The sequence below is a fragment of the Molossus molossus genome, unplaced genomic scaffold (genome assembly GCF_014108415.1).
Source record: "Molossus molossus isolate mMolMol1 unplaced genomic scaffold, mMolMol1.p scaffold_m16_p_11, whole genome shotgun sequence".
NCBI lineage: Eukaryota > Metazoa > Chordata > Mammalia > Chiroptera > Molossidae > Molossus > Molossus molossus.
The window spans coordinates 19,107,309-19,131,567 of record NW_023425346.1 but is presented as its reverse complement, the minus strand read 5'-3'; the positions used below and the strand labels follow the sequence as shown (position 1 = coordinate 19,131,567).

The 24,259-nt window shown below is 42.7% G+C and overlaps 1 protein-coding gene across 4 annotated transcripts in view; it reads left to right on the top strand.

Annotated features, from left to right (window-relative positions):
* ZRANB3 (zinc finger RANBP2-type containing 3) overlaps nucleotides 1-22,235 on the top strand; it is a 272,667-nt gene extending 250,432 nt beyond the window's left edge. For all 4 annotated transcript variants that reach the window (XM_036254751.1, XM_036254750.1, XM_036254752.1 and 1 more), the window contains 7 exons: nucleotides 4,149-4,240; nucleotides 6,790-6,891; nucleotides 8,056-8,198; nucleotides 15,000-15,110; nucleotides 16,135-16,543; nucleotides 19,891-20,022; nucleotides 22,122-22,235. In XM_036254751.1, the coding sequence (XP_036110644.1) occupies nucleotides 4,149-4,240; nucleotides 6,790-6,891; nucleotides 8,056-8,198; nucleotides 15,000-15,110; nucleotides 16,135-16,543; nucleotides 19,891-20,022; nucleotides 22,122-22,220 (1,088 nt within the window). In that variant the 3' untranslated portion in view covers nucleotides 22,221-22,235. The remainder of the gene's footprint in view (nucleotides 1-4,148; nucleotides 4,241-6,789; nucleotides 6,892-8,055; nucleotides 8,199-14,999; nucleotides 15,111-16,134; nucleotides 16,544-19,890; nucleotides 20,023-22,121) is intronic.
* Nucleotides 22,236-24,259: the final 2,024 nt, after the last annotated feature.

The window sequence follows — 24,259 nt, the reverse complement described above, 5'->3', positions numbered from 1 at the left end:
GGAAAGGCAGGAGGGGGGCGGGAGAGGGGAGGAGGGGGTCAATGGGAGGAAAAGGAGGAACTTCTGAATACATTCAACAGTAAGGATAAGTTTAAAATATTTATATATATAAACCACATACTTAAACACCACGTGGCTGGAAGAGCGGAGCTGTTGGCCTTCTGATATCACACAGAGCAGAACCAGCACCTGGCTGATGTGCTGCCCCAGGCCTGCCACCAGCCTCAGCTGTGCCGGCCTGTTCACACTTCACCCAGTGAGGGGTGCTTCTGACATTTGCGAGGTTCTTATGGGCCAGACAGTAAGGTTGGCAGATTATTAACAGCCACTTAGCAGATGATTAATTCTTTACACATGTATTTCTTTTAAATGTCTACAACTAAGTGACATTTTAAATTTAGAGTTGGGGTTTGTTTTTAAGAAAATGTTTTTAAGGAACATAATTTCAAGAGTATATGAATCAAGTGATCATTTTGTTAAGTATATAAATGTTGAATAACTATGTTGTACACCTGAGACTAATATAATATATTTATTTTTTATTGATATTTTTATTGACTTTTAGAGAGAGAGGAAGGGAGCAGAAGAGAGATAGAAACACTGATGAGTGAGAACATCAACTGACTGCCTCCTGCATGCCCTCACTGGGGATTGGGCCCACAACCTGGGCATGTACCCTGACCAGGAATTGAACTGGTGACTTCTTGGTGCACGGGTCAACGCTCAACCACTGTCCCACACCGGCCAGTTAATAGTTAATAATTAGCTATTAACTATATTTTAATTTTTAAAAAACGACTGTCTGAATCATGACTGTACTTGGAACCAACCATATAGTGTTTCAGATTCATTTACTTTTTGGTTGATTCCATTTTTTATGTATAGCTGTGATGGGTGGCAAATACCAGCCTATATGTCATACATCACTATCTTTATGGGCCAGCTGGCGAGAGATTGTGAGTACTTTGGGGTTATTTTCTTTGTTATTCCGTTAGTGACCATAGTAACTCACTGATTAATGTTCTCATTATAACAACCAAAAATTGTTGGGATGGACTGTTGAAGTTTTTTTTCTAAATTTGTCACTTTATTTTTTATTTTTTTATTTTTTTTATCCTCACCCGAGGACATTTTTCCACTTTTTTGTACAGATAGAGTGGGAGGGAGAGAGAGGAAGAGAGAGAGAGAGAAACATCGATGCGAAAGGGACACATCGAGTGGCTGCACGACCAACCAGTGCCAGGGACAAACTGCAACCGAGGTACATGCCCTTAGCGGGAACCGAACCCGGGCCTCTCTGGACCGCAGGTGGACGCTCTAACCGCTGAGCCAAACTGGCCAGGGCTAAATTAGTCACTTTAAAACATAGATAGAATTTGGAGTCAGATATGTGCCTTTAAAATAAAAATGTTTATTTAAGAATTTCCTAGCCCAGGGCACCCTGCTTTCTTCTTCCCTCAGCTGTCCTCTCCTCTAATTCCTCCAGGTCTTCCCCAAGAATATCTTGGAATGGGTCCTATTTAGGTTTGTTCATTTTGACAGCCTCTATGTAGACATTTTAGACTCAGGGTGGTCCACCTTTTATATATTAGCTTTACTTACACATACTTTTCAGAGATCACTAGACTTTTAGAAATTCTGTTCTGCAGGTGAAATTTGCATAGGCCTCATCCACTCCAGACAACACCCGCATTTCCCTGCACCCCATACAGCCATGTACTTCACATCTCCCCACCAACACGGATTTCCATGAACAACAAACAAAGTGAAGAAACTGTGTTAAAATGTTTTTCTACCAACATATGCTCTTGTAGAAATCGAGTGGTATGTACTACGCTGGAACTGTAGTTTGGGAATTCTTAGGTTCTGGAAGGGTGAAATCTTCAAAAGACGTCATCTGTATTCTCAAACCATTAAGTTATACTTCATGGAAATGACAAAAAGAGAAATGTATTCCCCAGTATAACTGTTTGCTACCAAGAATATCAACTGATTTGGAATTGTTCTGATAGTGCTTTTCAATCAAAGAATAACATCTGATCTTTGCACATTACTGCTTCAACCATGGTTCTTTATATCTAAGGACATGGTGATTATGAGAAGCACTTATTTTATGTACATTAAGAAAGAAAATAAACTCTGCCAATTAAAATATAACACCATATCTTAACGATAGCCTGGGCCAGGTCATATCACCCCGTTGCTTTGACATTCCCTTCATTGGTTCTGAGGGATTTAGCAGTTTCTCCTGTCTTCAGTGGCTTTGTTTGGCATGTAATAGGCAACCCTTTTGCACATCTCAGTATCCAACTGTAGGACAGCTTCCTCTGTCTGCAGGGATGTCCTTCTCTTAGGTCCCATGAGGCACGTGGTTATTCATTTGCAAGAATATAAAAAGAATTGGCTATTCCTCCCATGATACATATTTGCTTCTTTAATATCAAATGTATGCTATTTTTCTCTGTATTTAAGATTTTTTTGTATACATGATTACTTTTTATTTTAATACCAAATAATAGAGAAACATTTTAAGAGTAATTAAACTCAACACATGTAGTAACAACAATGCATGTACCTCAAGTGTAGTTTTGAAGTAACAGGAGTATTCTCGTCTGACTAAGCTTATGCATGGTCAGGCAATGCCAGCTACTTCACAACTGCTCCCTGGCCAACAATGATTCTAAAATGCCACAGTCGTTGACTGTAAGACATGCCAGTTTCAGAGATGTTAAAGTGTTGGGAAAATGTACATTTTAAAATTTGTGAAATATAGGAATAATCCACAAACCAAGTTTTTCAAGTGACCAGTCCCTTCATTAGAAAAATAAAAATATAATAATATTGCCCAGCTGGTGTGGCTCAGTGGATTGAGCATCATCCCATGGACTGACAGGTCCCAGTTTTATTCCCCGTCAGGGTACATGCCTGAGTTTCGGGCTCAATCCACAGTAGGGGCGTGCAGGAGGCAATCGATTAATGTTTCTCTCTCGCACTGATGTTTCTATCTCTCTCTCTCTCTCTAAAAAATCAATAAAAATATATTTTTTAAAAAATGATAATATTGCCCTGGCCAGTTTGGCTCAGCAGTTAGTGCATTGGTGCGCAGTCCGGGGAGTCCCAGGTTTGATTCCTGCTAAGGGCACATACCTCAGTTGAATTCATCCCTGGCCCCGGTTGGGGTTGTGCGGGTGGCAACCAAAGTGTCTCTCTCACGTCAATGTTTCTCTCTCTCTCTTCCTCCTTCTCTCCCTCCCACTCTACCTGAAGATAAATGCAAATATGTCCTTGGGTGAGGATAAAAAAATAATAATAACAATATTGCCAAGTAGTGTGGTGAACAAATCATACAGTTCTAGATTGCAGAAATCCTTTCAAAGGTCACTGTGGAACTGTGGCAAAGGTGAAGGGCACAGGCCTAGAGCCAGATTACTGGGCTTCAGCCCTCTGACTCGTGGTAGGGCCTTGGGCAAGTGAATGCGCCTCAGTTTCCTCCTCTGTGTAACGCACCACTTCCTTCTGGGGCATGTTAATATATGTGCTTAGACCAGTGCCTGGAACACAGTAAGTACTTAGTAAGTGTTGACTATAATTATTATTTAGGTCAGTGTTGATAGCCCTATCTTTCCTTCAGAATATATTGGTCAGTGGAACTGAGAAAGGAATAAATAAAAAGATAATGAGGGAAGAAGCTTGTCCACTTGTTTCCTTGTGAAGGGGAGGCAGGGAGCCGTGGGCGTCAGGCCCATAGGGGACCCTCCACCGAGCTGTATTGCTGCTGACCATCCGAACGGTGCTCCTTCGGCCTCCGCTTCGGTCGGCTCTAGCGAGAGTCTAGAGGCGAGACTCCTTAACTCTTGGTGGCAAGAAATTCTCCCTTAGACCTGACTTGTAACTTTTCAGCTAATTCTAAATCCATTTCTTTCTTTTTGGGTCAGTAGCAAAAGTATGTAACAGCTGGTGCCCATGTGAGCCAGTATGCTCTGCCACGGCCTCCCCGGAGTTCTGTTTCAAGCCCACACACATGTTCTTTGTCACAGATGTTGATATCGTTGATAAAACGATTACATTATTCTACCCTGTAGAAGACTGAAATAAGCTATTTTGGAGGGTAGATAAGCCTTCAGGTTTTCTTTTACCTTCTTTGTTAGAATGGTCGCAGCGTTCAGACACTCTGCCGGTGTATGATATGCTCATGTTTCGTGCAAGCAAGCATACTGACCGGATTCACCTCTACACCAAGGTAAGCGTCACGCAGATTCTGTTGCTTGACTCGTACAAAAGGCTTCCTTTTTTTTCATATTTCAATAACACTTTTTTTTTATTAACAAAGACATTGGCATCAAGTTCCTTTTCTCCTTAAAGCTAATCATCAAATTCCGATGATAAGTCAGATAGAGGCAAAGAGCATAGCAGTGGAGAGCAGGGACTTCAGCGCCAGAGCCTCGGCTCGGACCTGTTACTAGCTGTGGAGTCTTAGACGCCTCACTGCTCTGCTCTGCGCCTCAGCTTCCTCGACTGAAAATTGCGGGGAAGAGCAGAAGCAAGGGTGGAATGAGCCAGTTCCTGGAAGCACTCACACAGTGCCTAGCCACAGTGAACTCACTGAATGCTGGCTCCTGCCTGACCATCTGTAGCAGCGGCAACAGTAGCTCTTTACAGAAGCCTCCACCTGCCCATCACGCTCACTAAGCTCCATGAGGACTAATGATGAGACTGCTCCGATTGCTGCCAGAGCCTAGGCAAGCGGTGCTCCAGCGTCCCAGTCTCCGGAACTCGCACTCAAAGTCTGGTGCGGACCCCAAGTTTTTGTTTACGTGCGTCATATCTACTGATATTTTTATTATATCTAAAGTGAAAATGGAAACGCTTAGAAATACTCATTTATTATTTTAAGAGTAGCCATAATATAAATATGCATATTTATATCAATAGCATATTTTCATGACAATCAATTGTTTTCCAAAACAAAAATCACTTTCCATGAACATCCATTTTCTCTAAAGTCTCAATAGAAGAGAGTGGGATTCTCAGATCTGCCTGTGTATAGGGAACTTCACTGGATAGTCGTGACAGAATGAGAATGAAAAAAGGAAATAATGTTTTACTATTATTACAGAAATGCTTTGACTTAGAGACCCCTGCAGGCATCTCGGGGGCCATGTGAGAATCTTTGGCCTAGGTTAACTGGTATGACTATTTGAGGAAAAATTGCTGAGATTATGCATACTTTTGTTTGGACTGTATTTTCAAACTTCTAATCTTTATAAGTATAGGAAAATGATATTTGTAACTTTTAAACTCGTGGGCCATTTTTTCTGTAAGAATGGCTTTTTAAAGATAATTTATGTTGGAGCTGCCCAAACTCAGTTACATGTTCCTACTACACCAAATATAGATAGAGATAGATGGTGTACCATGTAACCATTTTCAGTTCTAACTGGAGATCAGAAGAGATGGATAGAAGATCAGGAGGTGGCGAGGATCGTGAATACGAAATCCCACAGCCTGTCAGGGGGCCACAGCCGGGAGAGGGACACAGAATGAACAGAGGCACTTAACAGCACCCCTCTTACAGACCTGGACCCCAGGCCGCCATGTGTGGAGCCACCTAGACTTGGGAAGAGCTCCCGGACTCCTCTGCTCACCTAGAGGCAGATCTAAGCACCTGAGCCACCCTTGTCCCCTGGGGGAGGGAGCTCCAGGCCACGCTCCCCAGACCATTGCCCGAGAGTAACAGGGAACTCAGACCCAGCTGGGTTTGAAGGTCAAGAAGCCGGAAGTCAGATGCCAGGAAGAGCACATCACAGGAATTCAGGAGCCCTTAAACTCTTCTACTCTGTACAGTGCAAGTTCTGCGTCCTAAATGATCTGATTAGTGTTTCTCCCTGTTTGAGTGGAGACGGGAGAGAAACTGCAACCTCCTGGTAGAGGGTACAGTGTGCCTGCTGCCCGGCCAAATGCAGTGTCCGCCTCGATGACCCACCTTCCGGCTCTGCCACCAGCCTGAGTAGCACGGGCCACCTCTGTTGACATCTGTCTTATTAGTTTCAAGTGCATTTGTATGACTATTCTAAATACTTAATGTCCCTTACCATAAAACATTATTCAGTTAATTTCCTAAACACGAGGCGCAAAGCAGATGAAATGTTAATGGGTCTGCACAGCTACAATAGAGTTTAAATGAAATCTTTCCTTTTTACCTTAGAAGAGCTGAAGTAGAAATTTGCATAAAACCCCAGTTCACTGCCTAAAAGAACATCCCTTAAAATGAAGAGCAGCAGTAACAGATATTTAGCATTTTATGTTATATTAACAGTATAACGCTAAGAACTGTTCATTTCAGGCAGAATTCCAAGTCTGATTGGGTTTAGAACAACAATTATGTATCTAAACTTATAATCTACATGTAATTCCTTTTTGTGTGTTTTTTCCAAAGTGACTGGAGCTGGAGTGTTTCTCTTTAGCAGAGAAAGTTAGACTATGATTCAACTCTTGTTGCTATAATATGTTTTCATGTACAGAGATTCTTCTTCCCCTTTAAAAAAGAAATACTTCCTGTTTCAACCTTTTGTTTAAATGACTGTCTGCCCCCCCCACCCCCCCACCCCCATGGTATTTTCACCCTTTCCGGGGAGCTGTGTAGGTAGAATCTTGTCTAGAATGTGCCACCCTCAGTTTATCTTTGAGGGGACTGGGCTATGATGTCATAATATAATTCTTTACTTTTAAAATAATTACTAGTGTCCACAGACAAAATGGATTAATAATGCCTTCTTAATCTATAATCAGGATGGAAACCAGATGAACTGTAATTTCATTCCTTTGGATATAAAATTAGACCTTTGGGAAGATTTACCAGCAAGCTTTGAGCTGAAACAAAATCGCTCCCTGGTAAGAATAGTTCTGTGAATTTGTTTTAAATTGAAATTGGAGTAATTTTAATGACCATTTGAGTCTAATAAAAGCAGAGCACTCTGTGGCCTGTTTCAGAATCACACCACTAGTTGCATGTTAATCAGCCCAGGCAGTGCCTAAGATTACCCCGTGCTAAGAATATCTGTGAAATCCGTTTCCTTGGTGAGTGATCACACCTAGGGTTGCTGTTTCTGTGGATTGAATCACCCTCACATCATTTAAATTCTCATTCACAGGAGTAGCAACTGCGATAGCTGTACCCATAGAATCGCACTGTGTCTTTGAAGGTTAGGCTCTGACAATGACAGGTTCTGAGAGCAGACCTAAGGCCGTGCTGGGCGGCTCTCAACTCGGTCAGCAGCACCAGCAGGGCTGCAGGCCAAGTACTTGCCAGGGAGGCCTCAGTGCTCATCTGTGCCCGATTCACCTTCACTGCTAAGAGGGGTCAGCATGTGCAGGGCTGACCCAGCATGCAGTGTACCGCTTTCTACAAGAAAACAGCGATTATGTTTTGCCCTTTGAGTGGAAATCAAACATTGCCCATGGGTTGGCTGCACCTGTCTTAAAGGAAAAGGCAACAGTGAGTTATTTTCTTTAGTGTCCTCTAATCCCGACTCCCAGATTCCTGGAAAATAGCCAGTTATGTATACTTGACTAATAAGTAAGATTAATAGTACTCTCATAAAAGTGTTCCAGGATTATTGATGGCTGTCTTCCTGGGATAACTTAAGATGTGGGGTACAAAGCAATTCTCAGAAGTTGTGGTGTGTGTCAGTCAGTCATGACTGCCACACCTGTTGTCCCCAAGATCAGCTTTGCCTCGGCCACTGCTTCCGCCAGCCAGCCGTCTTTGGGCCTCACTGAGCACAGGACAGCAGTTGGTCCTGTGTGTGTTAGGGACAGGTGCTGGGTGCCCCGGAACGTGCCAGCACAGACTCTGCATTGAAGGAGACACCTGCAGAACTGGCTGAGATGGTTCACGAGAAAGACGTGAGAGCTGCATCAAACTGAAGGGAGCCTTAAGTTGTGACTTTGAGGGATATAATAAAACTTCAGTGTGCGGTGTTATAAGTAGCCTCATTTGAAAGGAAGATGACTGGTGAGCTGTGGACACTCTTTCATCGCCTCATCTCCCGCCAGATTTCGAGGTTTGTGCGCGAGTGGAGCAGTCTAACTGCCATGAAGCAAAGGATCATCAGGAAAAGTGGGCAGCTGTTCTGCAGTCCAGTTCTGGCTTTTGAAGAGATCACAAAGCAACAAACCAAACAAAATAGCACAAAAAGGTATGGGTCGTCTTTCTCTCTTTATTTTGTATTTTATTACTTCTCATGGTTATTTCTTAGGGGGATCTGAGGCATTTATGTAACCACGAACGAAATCCTGATGAGCAAAGAGAAAATATACATGACAGCTTGTTTTATAGCAACATAATTAGATACTTTGTGAATGTGATCAAATCTGCTGGAAAAGGTTAGGTTGTCCGGATCTTGCTCATCATGAGTCTCACTCATCAGAAGGCCAGAGTTGCAGGTTGGTGCGGCCTGGGACCCGCCACACCCAGGACACTTAGTAACAACAGCACAGACCTCTGGGCCCTGACCGCCCTGCCCTCCTGGGCATGGATCTTGGGTGCAGCAGGGCAGCTGGTTCTCTTTGGACGCACCACCACTCAAGTGGTGGGAAGTAACCTATGCCTGTGGTTGGAAACTAAAGGGAAGGGAAGGTTAAGGCTTGGTGTTTGTAGCTGTTGGCCTTTATCATCACAGGTCACTTTCTAATCTCTGTACACGTACTTTCCTCTCTTGGCATCATCATCTTTGCCTCACTTAGGTATCGTATGCCCTGGCGTGATGCCCACTCTGCCGATTCTTCCCTCAGCACGGAGCCGATGCCCAGGAAGGGCAGGCAGCTGTGTGCTGCCCACTCTCGCTTTGGACGAGATCACAGAGCACCAGCAGCACGTGGCAGGAACACCCTGTGGCCCCTGCTGTGTCCACACGGCTGTGCTGTCTTTACCCACATCCGTCGTTCTGTGATCTCTAACCTTGTCCATGCACACAGGTGGAAAAATTTATCAGTGGGTACGAGGGGGTGTGTTTACATAAATTATGTCCCCACGTGGTGAAGAATCTCTTCAGCTGTTTCAAAATACGGCATGTGATGTATCCATATGGGAGAACAGGGAATGCTACTGTGATAAGTCGTAAGGGTAAACATAAGTATTAAAAAAGATGGAGACACAAGTATATGTAATTGCTATTATTGACATAGAAAGTGTCTGGAAGGATACTTTAGAACATCTTACCAGAGGTTTCTCTAGGACAGGGGTTCACAACTAAGAGCAGTTTTACCCCCAGTGTGACAATGTTAGGAGACATTTTAGTTTGTCAAAATTAGGGGATACAACAGGGGAACATCTTGCTAAAAATCCCACAGTGAATAGGACTGCACCCCCAGCAAAGAGTTCTTGTTTCACGGTGTTGGTACTGCCACTATGGAGGAATCTCACTCCGGACCCTGGGTTAGGGCGTTTGTGGAGATCGTTTATGCCCGGATCCCAACCTAAGGAAGGAAACAAAGCAGGAACCGTAAGTGGATGGATGAGGTCTGCTGTAAAACTAGAAAAAGATGGGGTAGGAGGTGGAACTGTGGCAACTTGGAAAGTGCCTAACCCATCTAACATCATTCTATTCAAATTTAAAAATAAAATACTGCATGAGTCAAATAAATCCCTTTGACGAGCTGGATTTATTTATGAGCTGCCAGTTTTGGACTCTTGTGTAACCTCTCTGGTACTGATTGAATTTTTCTCAGGAGCATATATTACTTTATATAAAAAATACATTTAAAATATATTGTGTAAAAAAATAAATAGAATAAAATATGTGTATTTATAAATACAAACACCTACACACACACACGTATGCACACACATATAACAAGAAGCATGAGCTTATTTAATTTTTCTCAATACTTCTTCCAGTCCTCTCCATTTTCTCATTTTTATAGCACAGTCTTAGTTGAAGTACTGGTCTTCTCTTTGTACAATTCCCTTCTTAACAGAATCTGTTGCCCACTCCAGTCATGTCTAGTTGCTTCTCCATCAGACATGGATGACCACTTAAAGAACCTCCTGAGAAAGCTGGCTGATCTGGGTAAAAGCAAGTCATAAAATTGATAAAAGTAAAGTTACTTATAAAATTATATGCAGATAATATCTTACAGATAACACTTGTGTTAAGAAGCAGCAGAGTAGATAATGGGGCTTATATTTTTAAGAGCTCGCTGGCAGTAGTTGGAAGGTTAGATTAAAAGGGTGAGACATGCCCTGGCCAGTTTGACTCAGCGGTTAGAGCATCAGCCTGTGGACCAGAGAGGCCCGGGTTCGGTTCCCGCTAAGGGCACGTACCTTGGATGCAGTTTGTCCCCGGCCCTGGTTGGAGTCGTGTGAGTGGCAGCCACTCGATGTGTCTCTCTCACATTGATGTTTCTCTCTCTCTCTCCCTCCCATTCTATCTGAAGATAAAAGCAAAAAAACAAAAACCAAAAAAAAACTGGGGAGACAAGCTGAGTTAGTTCTCTGTTGCTACCATAACAAATCATCAAAATATAGCGGCTTAAAACAACAGCAGTTTGTCATCTCACAGTTTTGTAAGTCAGAAGTCTGAGTTGGCTCTACTGGTTTCTCTTCTGGATTATATAAGGCTGATATCAAGATCTTGGCCAGCTGGGCTCTCACGATAGTCTGGGAAGGATCCATTCAGGTTATTGACAGATTTCAGTTCCTTGTGGCTGTAGGACTTAAGTTTCCTTGCTGGCTCTCAGCGGGGGGTTACTCTTAGCTTCTTCCTAGTTCTAGCACAAGGAGCCAGCTGAGTTGTATGGACTTGTGCTTGGAATTGTTCCCTATCTTAAGGTCAGTTGATTGGTAAACTTAATTAAATCTGCAAAGTCTCTTTATAGTATTACCTAAATGAGTGATTGATTGGATATGGGGACAGGATCCTAGGGAGATATCTTTAAAATTCTGCCTACCACACAAGTTAAAAGACTACTGTAGTAGACTTGGAAAAAACAACAGATGAGGACTTATATTGAGGCATATTAGCAATGGGAACGGAGAAAAGAAAATGAAGAGCAGTGTTAAGGTGGTGGGTCTAGAGACTCTGGCCCTTGATCAGAAGAGGGAGAGCTCCAGGGAAACTGACTCAGCAGAGCCATGGCAATGGCACCCGTGTCCCTGTAGAGGGCGATCCTTTGAGGAAGCATGCCGATTCTCGCCACGGAAGCCCCTCAGTCTCAGTAAATCGCAGTGACTGTGTCTCTGATGGCAGGAGTAAAGGACAGGGCTGTACAACAGCACAGACCGGAAGTCTGTGTGAGGAGGGTTATCAGGGCTGCCTTTCCCCTCCTGTCCTACCAGTTTGCTTTCTAGAGAAACTGAACCAAAGGAGCACCAGGCTTGGAAACACCAGGGCCAGTGTGTTTCCATATTCTTCACTCTACTGCAGAACAGCAGCGGCCACATTTTATTTTCTAGGCAGAAGAGCAGACGATTCATCTCTGAACCAATGGAATGGCCTCAGAATAAAGACAAGTGGATACTGGTTTTAGGAATTCCCCTCAAACCAATGTTTAAATCTCCAGCCAGATTATCCTCCAGTGATGTCCACCAGTTTTCAGGCCCATCCAAACTCAGGGCTTGTAGTCAGTTTTTGAGTAGTTCACTCTCTTTTTTTTTTTTTTTTTTTTGCATTTATCTTCAGATAGAATGGGAGGGGGAGAAGGAGGAAGGGGAAGAGAGAGAGAGAAACGTCAGTGTGAGAGAGGAACATTGACTGGTTGCCACCCACACGACCCCAACCAGGACCAGGGACAAAGGGGCCAGGGACAAACTGCAAACGAGGTACATGCCCTTAGCAGAACTGAACCCGGGACTCTGGTCTGCAGGCCAACGCTCTAACCACTGAGCCAAACTGGCCAGGGTGAGTAGCTCACTCTTTTTTTTTTTTTTTTTTTTTTTATCCTCATCCGAGGACACTTTTCCATTTTCTACTCAGAGCGGGAAGGAGAGAGAGGAAGAGAGAGAAACATCGATGTGAAAGGGACACATCAAGTGGCCGCCACCCACACGACCCAACCAGGGCCGGGGACAAACTGCAGCCAAGGTACATGCCCTTAGCGGGAACCGAACCCGGGTCTCTGTGGACCGCAGGCTGACGCTCTAACTGCTGAGCCAAACCGGCCAGGACAGTAGCTCACTCTTAAATGTGAATAGAAGCAAGGATCACCAGCCATTGTTCTGTTTCTTAAGTGAGTTCCTGTTATCAGAGGCAGGCCTGATTTAGTTGGAGCTCTGTTGGGTTTAGGATGCCAACTAGTTATCCTCTAGCCACAGCTGATCTCCAGAGCAGGTCAACGACCTAGAGCAACAGTGTTTTCATTGGTGTGAACCACTTTCCAACATTCACTCCTCCCCTCACGACACTTGCCATCTTCTCCGCGCAGCCCCATGCCGAAAGTACGTAGTCAAAATTGGGATTTGCCATAATCTTTTTGAGAGTTGATGTACTTGCATGAACTTCCTAGCAAACCTCAGTGGAAAATTAAATATCGCTAACTCACAGCTATGTTTGAAAAGTTGACACATACCCTACACCCCCCGACTTGGAGTTGATTGATCTGTTCCTTATGGTTTCCCCAAATCTCTGCTGAAAACTCTTGTAGGAAAGGTTATTTTTAGTTCTTAACTCTCTGAATAGATTTCTCTGCATCTTTTAAAGTTATTGAATTAGGTTTCAAAGCCTTTAGACATTGAATAATACCTATGGCAAGGCTTAATATCCCCTTGCCCCTCAAACTAGGAACCTTTTGAGTTCATTTAGAATCCACAGAAATACTTTAGTGAAATGTTTTTGTCGAGGGAATAAAATAGTTGAAGAAATGGGGGGTAAGGGGAGTTTAAGAACTAAAATTAGAGAATTTTTAAAAATTCACTATGATTCTTTATTGCTTTATGAAAGACACGCAGTAGAGATGCAAATGTACGAAAAGATAATCACCCTTACTCTTAACAGGAAAAATGCAAATTTAAAGCTATAATGAGATACCTATCACCATTAAAAGAGAAGTTTAATTTTTTATTCTTTTAAAAAGATTTTTATTGATTTTTTGAAAGAGAGGGGAAGGGAGAGGGAGAGAAACATCAATGTGAGAGCAAAACATCAATTGGCTGCCTCCTGCACTCCCCCAGTAGGAGATCAAGGCTGAAACCCAGGCATGTGCCTTGACCGGGAATCAAACCAGCAACCTTTTGGTACATAGGATGACACCCAACCAACTGAGCTGCACAGGCCAGGGCAAGAAGTTCCCAGCCGACTTGCCTTGTGCTAGTGAGAGCGTGAGGAAACAGGGCTCTCATTCATTGCTGGTGGATCTGGATGCTGGTACAGACCCACATGAGAGCACTGTGTCAAAAACTGTCCAAATTCAAAGCACCCAAGACTTTGACCAGCAGTTCTACTTCTGGGAATTTATTTTACATATATTTATGTGTTGAAAATACCATGTATAGGAGTATCTATGACAGAATTGTTTGTGATAGCAGAGACTGGAACAACCAAAATGCCTATTAATCAGAGGCTGGTTAGATACATGTTTTATCCAAATAATGGAATATTGCAACCATCTAAAAAATAGGGCAACTCTGTGTGTACTGCTACGGAGAGGTCTCTGCAATGTGTTTAGGTAAAAAGAGCGAGGCAAAGATGAGTGTGTAAATGATGCTGTCATTTGTTTTTAAAGGCAAAGAGTATAATGGGGAGTGTCTGCTAATGAGTTTGGGTTTCCTTTTGAGGTGATAAAAATGTTCCGGAATTAGGTAGTGGTGATGGTTGTACAACCCTGTGAATATACTAAAATGCGCAGAATTTAAAATGTGAAATTCAGTGGTATGAGTTATGCATCAATGAAAATACAGAGATAAATAAAATGTATAACCTATATGCAGAAAAAAACTATTTCTAAGAGAATATATAAAAACTAGCAGCAGAGGTAGCTTCGGGGGAAGTGAGAAGAAGGATCGGAGTGCGAGGGAGACTTCTTCCCACACACACTGTTGCGTGCCTTTGAATCTGAAACGCGCAGTTTGTATCACTGAACTGAAAAATTAATAGTTTATAAGGAGGAAACCTGTTTAAAGTAGATTATTCTATCTACTTTAACAACATAAAAGCGGATTTCTAAAATTTTACCTACAATTGTAGAAAAATTCCATTGTGATTTAGCTTTGATTTTGTCAAGTTCCCAAATGAAGTACTCAAAAATATGAAGACATTTGTTTAAACTGATTAAAAAAAAACTACAATAGGTGTTAACTACCAGAAAAACTGGGCCATGCTAATTAGAAGGATTTAATTGGATAATTGCATTTCACCTACTTAAATTCCCCCGTCACCTTTAACTGGAATAACTTTCCTCTTCACTCCCATCCCTAAACCATTGTGCGGTATTGATAGTGTTGTGTGACGAGGTTTTCAGCCCCGCATCAAGAGTGGCTTCGCTGCGGTGGAAGATTCCGTAAACCCCATATGGGCTGATAATAATGGAAACAACCTTGAGAGTATAGAAGATGTGATTGAACCTGTTTAACAAGAGAATCACTTTACCTGAAATGCTGAATACCCTATTATAACTGATCGAGATGACTTGAGGAACCTTGAAGAGAAGGCCAAGAGGAAGGAAAAAATGCAGTTAGAGGTTTTCTGCAGTTGATTATTTCTTATTCCTACACCTACTCCTGTTTTTCCTCTAAGTGAAAATTGGTCCATAGAATATTGAATGACTCTTGAATTTCTAAGAAAAATAAATCTTGATGAAACTAATGTGGAAGAAAGAGTTGTGTTTCCCACACGTGGAGACCAGTATAAAGGAAGAAAATTCCATTCCCGAACTGTAGCATTAGCACAACGAATAGATTTATGTCTTGCTTTTTCTCCTGTTGCTTTTGCAAGGAGCAGTATGAACATGAAAGGGAGAAAGTCTTACAGGAGGGAGGAAATCCACTTGACTTGTCATTGTTCTAGATACATAACCAAAGAAGATGTTGCTGTGGCCTCGCTGGACAAGGTGAAGAATGATGGGGGCCATGTCCGTCTGATCACAAAGGAGGCCAGGCCACAGGACACCTCTACAAAGTACGGTTTGTCTACCAGTCGGGCATAGGAGAACTGAGACTACTCCTTTCAATTTTTGTGTTCAGTTTTGCAACAGTACTTTACCTGTGTGTGGCCACTTCCCAGGTTGTAAAGCATTTGCACAATGTAGTGGCTCTTCAGTCCTCCTAGCAGCCCCGTGAGGCACAGAATGTCTTTGCCTGAGAAATTAGAGATGGGACGGTTATTTTGAGGGCCCTGAAACTAGGTGGACCAAGTGACCTGCCCCAGGCCACTAAGATGCTAGGAGACCTGAGGTCAAATATGAGCTCTACACCCCTAATCCTGAGCTCTTTCTTTCATAAGTTCTAAATAAGCAGCCATAGAAAATGGAAAGCAGTTGTTGTAATTCCAATGTAGCGCTTGTCAACATAATTGAGTAATATACCTTTTCCTTTTATCCTAGCAAATTGAGCCCACGTCCTATCCTGGTTCATGTCTAGTTTTAATTAAGTCAGACTCTGAGTTTTCCTGTAGGATGCACATGTTTAGCAAGTCTTCAGTTCTTATCCCTGTCAATGCTGTTAGCTATTTGGCTCGGTCACTTTATGGAGGTGACTCTGTTCCCTGCAGGCCAGCAGCGCCTGGAGGACAGGTTTGTGAAAGCCTTAGGATTGGCCTCTGTCCTGGTGAGGTGTGTCACATTTGGGGGGATGGTGGCCACTAGCTTTAGTTGGGATTTCATATTGGCCTGTCCTTTCCCAACCTGAAGAAGCATTTTCTAACTTCTCCAGATGTTTTAAAGTCTGATTATTTAACTTGACCATGTCTAAATTCCCAAGAGAGGCAGCATATTTGGATTCAAATGAACTTTTTTAAACACACCATTCTTTCCTTTATTTGGCATGGAGCAGAGTGCCAACCGTAGCTGTTTCATTTCCACGCTGAATCTTAGAGCCTGGGGTCCTGCGTTTTCTGTTTATGAGCATAGACATCTTGAAGACCTTTATACGAAGGTATGTGTAGTTAGACTAGTGTAAGTATTTATTAGCTATGTTTTGTTCAGTTCTAGAAAGTTTCTTGAAGAAGGAGCGTCTGTGCCATTCCTGAATCCCTGCCTAGCCCAGGCTGATCTCACTGTGAAGCCTTCTGCGTCCAAAGGCTACTTGCAGGCTGTGGATACTGAAGGCAATCCGCTCTGCCTCCGCTGTCAGCAGCCCACCGGCCAAACTGAGCAGGAATACAAGGCAAACTCTTGGGATTCACGCTTTTGCTCTCTGAAATGTCAGGAGGAGTTTTGGATTCGTTCTAATAACAGTTACCTGCGAGCCAAAGTATTTGAAATTGAACATGGTGTGTGTCAGCTGTGTAATCTGAACGCACAAGAACTCTTTTTACGTCTGAGAGATGCTCCTAAAAGTCAGCGGAAGAGTCTTCTGGATATTACCTGGGCCTCAAAGCTCCCTTTAGAACAGGTAAGTTACAGTTATGTGACAGACAGAAGGCAGCATTGTGCCGAGTGACGGATAGTGACTTGCTTTCCTTTTAACTTTTTAACATGGGAATTTTCTAAGATATATGCAGAAGTAGAGAGAATAATGAATACCCATCTCCCAACCTTGACGGTTATCGACATTTTGCTTCCATTTTCATCTGTCCCTTACCTCAATTCTTATTTTCTCTTGGAATTATTTTAAAGAAAATTCCAGACATTTTATTTCCTCATTTTGTTATGTATCTCTCACAGATTAAGACTTCCTTCCTCTTTCCCTTCCTCCCTCTTTCTTTCTGTCTTTGAAATATAATTTCTTGCTTATAATAAGTCCATGTTTGGTTTACCATATTGTCTCAAAAATATCTTTTTGCAGTTGCTTTGTTCAAATTAGGATCAAAATGTGACCTACACATTGCATTTAGTCATCATGTCTCTTATGGTCTCTTTGATCTATATTCCCCCATTCCGTTTTACACCATTGGTTGTTGGAGAAACTGGATAATGTGCGTGTAGGATTTCCCATATTCTGAATTCGTCTCTCCCTGGATTCTCATGGCATTATCGGACACGTTTCTCTATCCCCCTGATTTCCAGAATAATGGTTGTAAGATATAGAGGCTTAATTAGATTCTGATTAAATTATTTGGGGTAGAAATATTAACAGATGATCCATTGCATCAAGAAGCACCTGTGGCCCCGGCCAGTTTGGCTCAGTGGTTAGAGTGTCGGCCTGTGGTCCAGAGAGACCCGGGTTTGGTTCCCGCTGAGGGCGTGTACCTCGGCTGCAGTTTGTCCCCGGCCCTGGCAGATCACTTGGGGCCAGTGGTGTCCCTTTCACGTCGATGTTTCTCTCTCTCTCTCTTCCTCTCTCCCCCTCCCACTCTATCTGAACAAAAAATGAAAAAATGTCCTCGGCTGAGGATTAAAAAAAAGAAGAAGCACCTATGAGGAAACTCCATAGTGTTTTCCATAGTCGCTGTACCAGTTTACATTCCCACCAGCAGTGTACAAGGGGTCCTTTTTCTCCACCTCCCCAATAAATTTAATTTAAAAAAATAAAACCTATGTTCCAGTTGCTCCACTTTTCATGATGTTAGTATCGAATGACAAGGGACAAACAGATAACCCTAAAAATGTAGTTCACTGCAATGAGAAGGAAACATATATGTTCATCTGTTGTAAAATATAATTTTAGCAGAGCAATTTATGACAAAATATTATTCTTACTCTCATCAATATTCACTTTGATTCCCAACCCAACTAGATTTCCAATGTTGTGACCTAATCAGTTCTAAACTTTAAACTAAAGCAAAATGTGTAATTCTGCATATATATTTCTGTTACTTCTCATCTGAGAATATTTTTTTAGAGAGTAGAAGGGAAGAGGAGAGAGAGGGAGAGAGAAACATCGATGTGAGAGAGACAAATCCATTGGTTGCCTCACACACATCCGACTGGAGCCAGGGATCAAACCTGCAACCCAGGTGCGTGCCCCTGACAGGAATCAAACCCAAGACCCTTTGGCCCATAGGCCGATGCTCTGACTGTTGAGCCAAACCAGCCAGGGCTTTTAAAAAACATTTTTATTGATTTGTAGAGGAAAAGGAAGGGGAGGAAGAGAGAGGAAAAACTGATTGGGTACCTCCTGCATGCTCCCTACCAGGGATCAAGCCTGAAACCCCAGCAAGTGCCCTGACCAGAAACCGAACCCGCAACCTTTCGGCGTGCGGGGTGGGGGGGGTGGGGGGACGCCCAGCCGAGCCTCACTGGCCAGAGCAGTGAGCTTAATGTTTAAAACATCACTCCTGAGACACTCTCTGCCCACTAAAATACTCAATAAATTCCTGCCAGTTAGTCAAACCATATATTTTTATTTACCTGGTATTGCTGAATTATGACAGAATGAATTAATAAGCATTTCTGCAAAGATGAATTTGCACAACGTTGAGAACTGGGTGGATGCACCATTTTTAAATGGTATCCAGAGTTCCTGAAATGTCACCCATCCCAGGGGTGTCATCCAGACTCCAGTTATTGTCTCCTGCCTCAGTGTGGAGGCTTCTAGGTGCCGTGCAATGAAAGGACTCAAGGACATCTTGAAAGCAGCCTGTCCAGAAGGAACGTTGTCTCCACCTAAAACAGAAGTGCTCACAGGATTAGGAGCACATGGGGCTCCGGTGGGGAGGACCCGTCAGGGAGAGAGCGACTTTCTCAGGGTGTCGAAGACTGGCCCCAAGTGGTCTGCCAGTCACTAGGAAGACTAAAGAAACACCCTCCGGATCATAGAGTCTGTTACACTAGAGAATGTTCAGAGCAAAAGAATTGGTTACGAAAGGCAGAACCAAAGTTTCCCCTAAGAATGTTCCATTTGCTCGGAGCGTAAGACTTCCATTTATAGTTGCTCCCAGCAGTGCCAACCACAGCTGGACGAAGGGCGCTGCTGCAGCCTGCTGCCACTCGGGGCTCCTGCCTGGCGGGGCACTGCTGCTTCCTTAAAAGTGCTTTAGCACTACAGCGTAGCTCTCCGTGCTGGCAGCCTTAAAGTCGCTTCTGATTTCTTCCTAGTTCAAGACCAAGAAAATAAAAACATCCTTCACACTCATCTTTGTGATGTTTAAACAACTGCAGGGCTCTGCTGTGAGCTGCTTCCACTACCTCAGGTTAAAATGCAGCCCATTTGAACGCAGGTCATCATTGGTTAAATATAAAGTGTGTGTATGTGCACTGGCTACATCATGCCTGCTTTAAATGGACATCTTTGTTTATTCAAAACATGCAACTTATAGGGGTTTGTTCCAGAAATGTTATGAGTCCTTGCAACTTGGAGAGTCCCAAGTTTACACTTTAATAGCGTAAAGTTCCAGGTGATAGCTATTAATATTAAACTGGCATCGGCCTCACAGTGAATGCATTCAGGTCAACAATTAAAGATTGTTCGAGTCAGTAATATGCTGAAGTTTTAAGTTCTAATCTGTTCTGATCCTTTTCTCAGTTTTGTTTTAGTGACTAAATGAACTAGCTCAAAAGTGCAGAAGCAACTGGTTTTTCCCAATCTGCCAGGAGTCCTGGTATTTTATACTTGCTTGTAATTTTTTCAAAATGGTTATGTAGGTAAAGGAAAAATAACTTTTTTCAGAAACACATTTTATTGCTTTCAAATTGCTAACCTAGAGGCTTTATCCTATTCACACACACAAAAAGGCTATAAAAATCCATCCTAATATATTTTTCCCTGTGGTTTTGCTGTATAAACACGATTGCACAATGAAAAACCAACAGTTCCCACAGCATATGTAAAAAAGTGCTGACCTTGTGTTCTTGTTGCAGCTTAACGAAATGATAAGAACCCCAGGGGAAGGGCATTTCTGGCAGGTGGACCACATCAAGCCCGTGTTCGGTGGAGGAGGACAGTGCAGCCTGGACAACCTGCAGACGCTCTGCACGGTGTGCCACAGAGAGGTCAGTGACGCTCACACGCTCGACCCCCCGGGACACCCAGGTGCACACCATGCATCCAGCTGTGGAAGAGCGTGTGGGTGAAGCTATATCCCTGGGCTGGGATCCAAGACGCGTTTTAGTTCTTTCATCACCTAACACATTTGTTTCCTCTCAAGGCCTAGTTCTCAGTCACAGATGGAAGAGACGCTACTTGCCTTCTAACTCATCCTAGACCAGGGAATTTCACCACCACCAAAACAGTGGTTCTCAACTTTCCTAATGCTCGACCCTTTAATACATTCCTCATGTTGTACGTGGGCGTATCTGCATGTGGGCGGACCCGCCTGGAGACGACAGAGGAGCGGTGTCTCGGTTCCTAAGACCATCGGAAATATGTGTTTTTCGACAGTCTTAGGGGTCAAAGGGGTCGCGACCCACAGGTTGAGAACCGCTGACCTGGAAGAAAATGAATGCGGTGTACAATTTGCATAGTCTAGAAGAGACCCAGACCTTCCAACCAGAAGGTTGGTGAACTGGGGCAGCGACATGTGCTCACATCTGCAGCTGAGGACGTCCTGAAATGTCTAAGACCATTAGCAAATCATCTCTAGGACCAACTCAGTTCAACATGCAGACATCGCACTCTTGGCCAAAGTATGAAACCTATTAACCTTGGCACATCTTTGAGCAGTTAATTACCTGTTGCTTAAAACGAGAGGGAGGAAAATGACAGTATTGTTTATCAACTAGGCTGAATTTTTAACAGGCAGTGCAGCAAAAGGAAGCAGGAACTTCCTGTTGGGATAATCTTAGAAAGAAGCATGTATCCAATACGAACGTTTGTATCCAGCTTCTTTTTCACTTACGGCAGATGTAAGCATTTCCCACATTCCCGTGCTGAGCATTCACAGGGTTCATTGTCTGGGGTGGCTGCACCGTGCCCTGCTGGTGGATCCCTACCGCAGCTCATTTAGTCGTTCCCAACTGATGAGCATGGAACTTACTTTCTTTTTGGTTCTTATACATAATGTTGCCAAGCACTTTTTTTTTTATATACAAACTGTGGGGTTTTTTTATGTTTTGAGGTCATTCCTTAAGATAGATTTTTAGATCTAAAATATCACTGAGCCAAGTGTTTGGATATTTTTGACGCTGATTTTTTTCTCTACAAGCTGTTTTCCAAAAGATTACAGTGTTAGGCTCCTCCCAGCTGTCACTGAGCCGAGTGCCCATTTGACTGCATTAACTAGTGCTGAGGAGGGGAGAAGAATGGTCTGCCCACATTTGTTCACTAGAGACACGGATGTTTTTTAAAATGCTAATCAATTGTATTTACAGTTTTGAGATCTCTTCTGACTCTTTACCAGTGTTCACAGTGTATGAGCATTTTCATAGCTTTCTTTTAATATTTTAGATTCCTCTCTTCACAAACAGGATTACATCACACTGGCAGGGTTTTTGTTTGTTTGTTTAGTTGGCACCCTCTTTGCTTTCCTCACCCTCCACCTGGATCGCTTCAAGGGGGCATGAGCTCCATTTGGGGGAGAAGTCATCCGATTTCTCAGCTGTCAGATTATTAGCACATTTAAATAAGAGAATTAAGATATAGCAAAATAAAATGCTGGCCCTTCTTGTAATCACTTTTTCGGATCTCATGAAAAATTTTATTTGTGTGAAAGACAGAAGAATCCAGTTCTTGTCTATCTCATTCTGTTTTTCTACACTGGTTTGGGAATTCCAGACGAGAGGATGGGTCTTGTGCGCACTGCTCTCTGGGAGATCCTAAGATGGCTTACAAACTCCCTCTTGGAAGAGGAGAATCATGGCCAATTCCTGGGGCCCCAAATGAGGGATGCACGGATCTCATTGGTTAGCATCCCCCAAAAATGTATTTTCTCTCAGCGTCTGGTCCTAAGTGAACCTAGGACCACAGGGCACTTAGCAGAGCTCCTTGGGTCTGCTGCTTGAGGGTTGGTAACCCCCCTCATGGCAGAGCTCTGGGAAGTGGGTGTGGTGTCATGTAGATTTTCCCAGACTAACAGAATCCAAAGAGTTTTTGACTTTCTGTGGCCGGTGCTTTTTTCCCAACATGTGAAGAATTCTTGTTTCTTAACTTTTAGAGAACTGCCCGCCAAGCCAAGGAAAGAAGCCAGGCGAGAAGACAATCCCTGGCGTCGAAGCATGGAGCCGACATCACACGATTTTTGGTGAAGAAATGAAGTATAAAAAACTGTGACTGGATAACAGATGGCTTACATGTGGAGGAGTTTAACTCAATTTTTTTTTCACGTTTAGTATTTTAAGAGTGAAATTTTTCATCAAATCGAGAATTCAACTTCCGTTTTCATATTAAATGCTTTTAGTGCTCAATACCTTTGAAAAGTACTTAACAGAAATCCTGAGTACAGTACTGTTTCTGTGGTCTTGGTTTCAGGCAGACACCCAGTTATGCTTCGTAAGGTTTGGGTTAGCTTTCGCTTCACCCCTACTACACCTTAATCACGGCGTTATACACAGAGTGCATTTGAAAAGATATTCTCAGTTACTTGCAAATGCTGCCGGATTGGGATTGGTTTTGGACTGCTGTATGTATAAAATGGGACATTGCAAAACCATAGGAAATTTTTGGAAGCAAATCATTATTCAGGAATCTTGGGCAAAGTGTGACCAGCCTGCTTAGTATGCAGGAGAGACTCGTATTCGCTAAATGCCTCCAGAATGGGATTGGGGTACACATTTTGAGTGTTTTCTTTCTTAGCCAGTTGTCTTTATTGAAATTATGCTTTTGAAAATAAGTTAATTGGACCTATGGTGTTTGTGGACAAATCAAGGGTTCTGGGTAAAGTAATTGTTAAAAATAATTAGAAAACTGAAAACATAAAATATAAAATGCCATTTAAACTTTAATTTTTAGCTAGTTTGTTTGTTTTTCATGCATAAAAGTAGTCTTACTGTCTCCTGGTTATAATTTTTTGTTTTTAAAATCCTGTCTTAATAAAAGTGTATTCCTGGTACCTCTTGTAAAAGGAGTGATGATGATAAAATACTTTGTATTAAAGCATGATCAGATTGAGATATATGTTAAAAATAAAATGTAAGTGACATAAAGTAAAAGGGGGATAACAGAACAAAAGCAGAGCAAACCTTGTAGTATGTCAGAATCATGAAAGTGAAAACTCAAACCACACAAACCACAGGCTCAAGGAAGAATTAATTACACCCACAAAAGACCTGTTTATAAATACCGTATGGCTGTAACCCTCCTTAGTTTGAGACTTTCCAATTTTAATTAGTAGTTGATGTTTTACAATGTAGAGGACTTGTTTCTAGAAAGATTATACACTCATGAATTTTCTCTTTTAGAGTTTTTGTTAAGTTTATAACTATTCACAGTATATGATCAAATAGTGTCGTTTATTATACAGAGCAGGTTGGGCTTTCTTGGGCCCTTCCCTGCTTCGTCGGCCCGGCTGTCTGCAGCTCTCTGCCTCTGCCAGAGTGGCCAGGGCTCCTCAGGGCCGCGGGCCACCACCGCTTCACACGGCTTTTCCTCCAGCTTAGGGCCTTGGCCAGGGAGACTGGTCCAAGTGGGTCAGGTTTGAGTGGAGCTCACGGTTTCGATCAAACTAAGGTGGTAATTCTAGAGAGAACATTTTCAGATGTAGGTACTGAGATGGTTTGAGGTGAAATGACCCATGAAGGTGGCCTTTCTCTTTGCCGGATTTCAAAAATTCCAGTTAAAAACACTGCAAGAGCACCCCAGCCGGTGTGGCTCAGTTGGTTGGGCGTCATCCCATTCCCCAGGGTGTTGCTGGTTCTGTCCCCCATCAAGGGCACTTGCCGAGGTTGTGGACTCGATCCCCATAGCGGGTGGGCAGGAGGCAGCCAATCGATTTTTCTCACTGATCAATGTTTCTCACCTTCTCTCCCTTCCTCTCTTAAAAAAAAAAATCAATAAACTATTATTTTGAAAAAAGAAAAAAACACTATTAAGGGCCTCAAAAAGAATAAATTACTAATACATTTAATCAACGAAGGTAAAAGATCTGTACACTGAAACTACAAGAAATTGAAGAAGACACAAATGAATGGAAAGATATTCTGTGTTCATGGATCTGAATAAATATTGTTAAACTATCCATACTACCCAAAGCAATTTACAAATTTAATGCAATCTTTATCAAAATTCCAATGGCATTTTTCATAGAAATAAGAAAAAAAATCCTGAAATTTGTATGGAACCACAAAAGACCCTTGA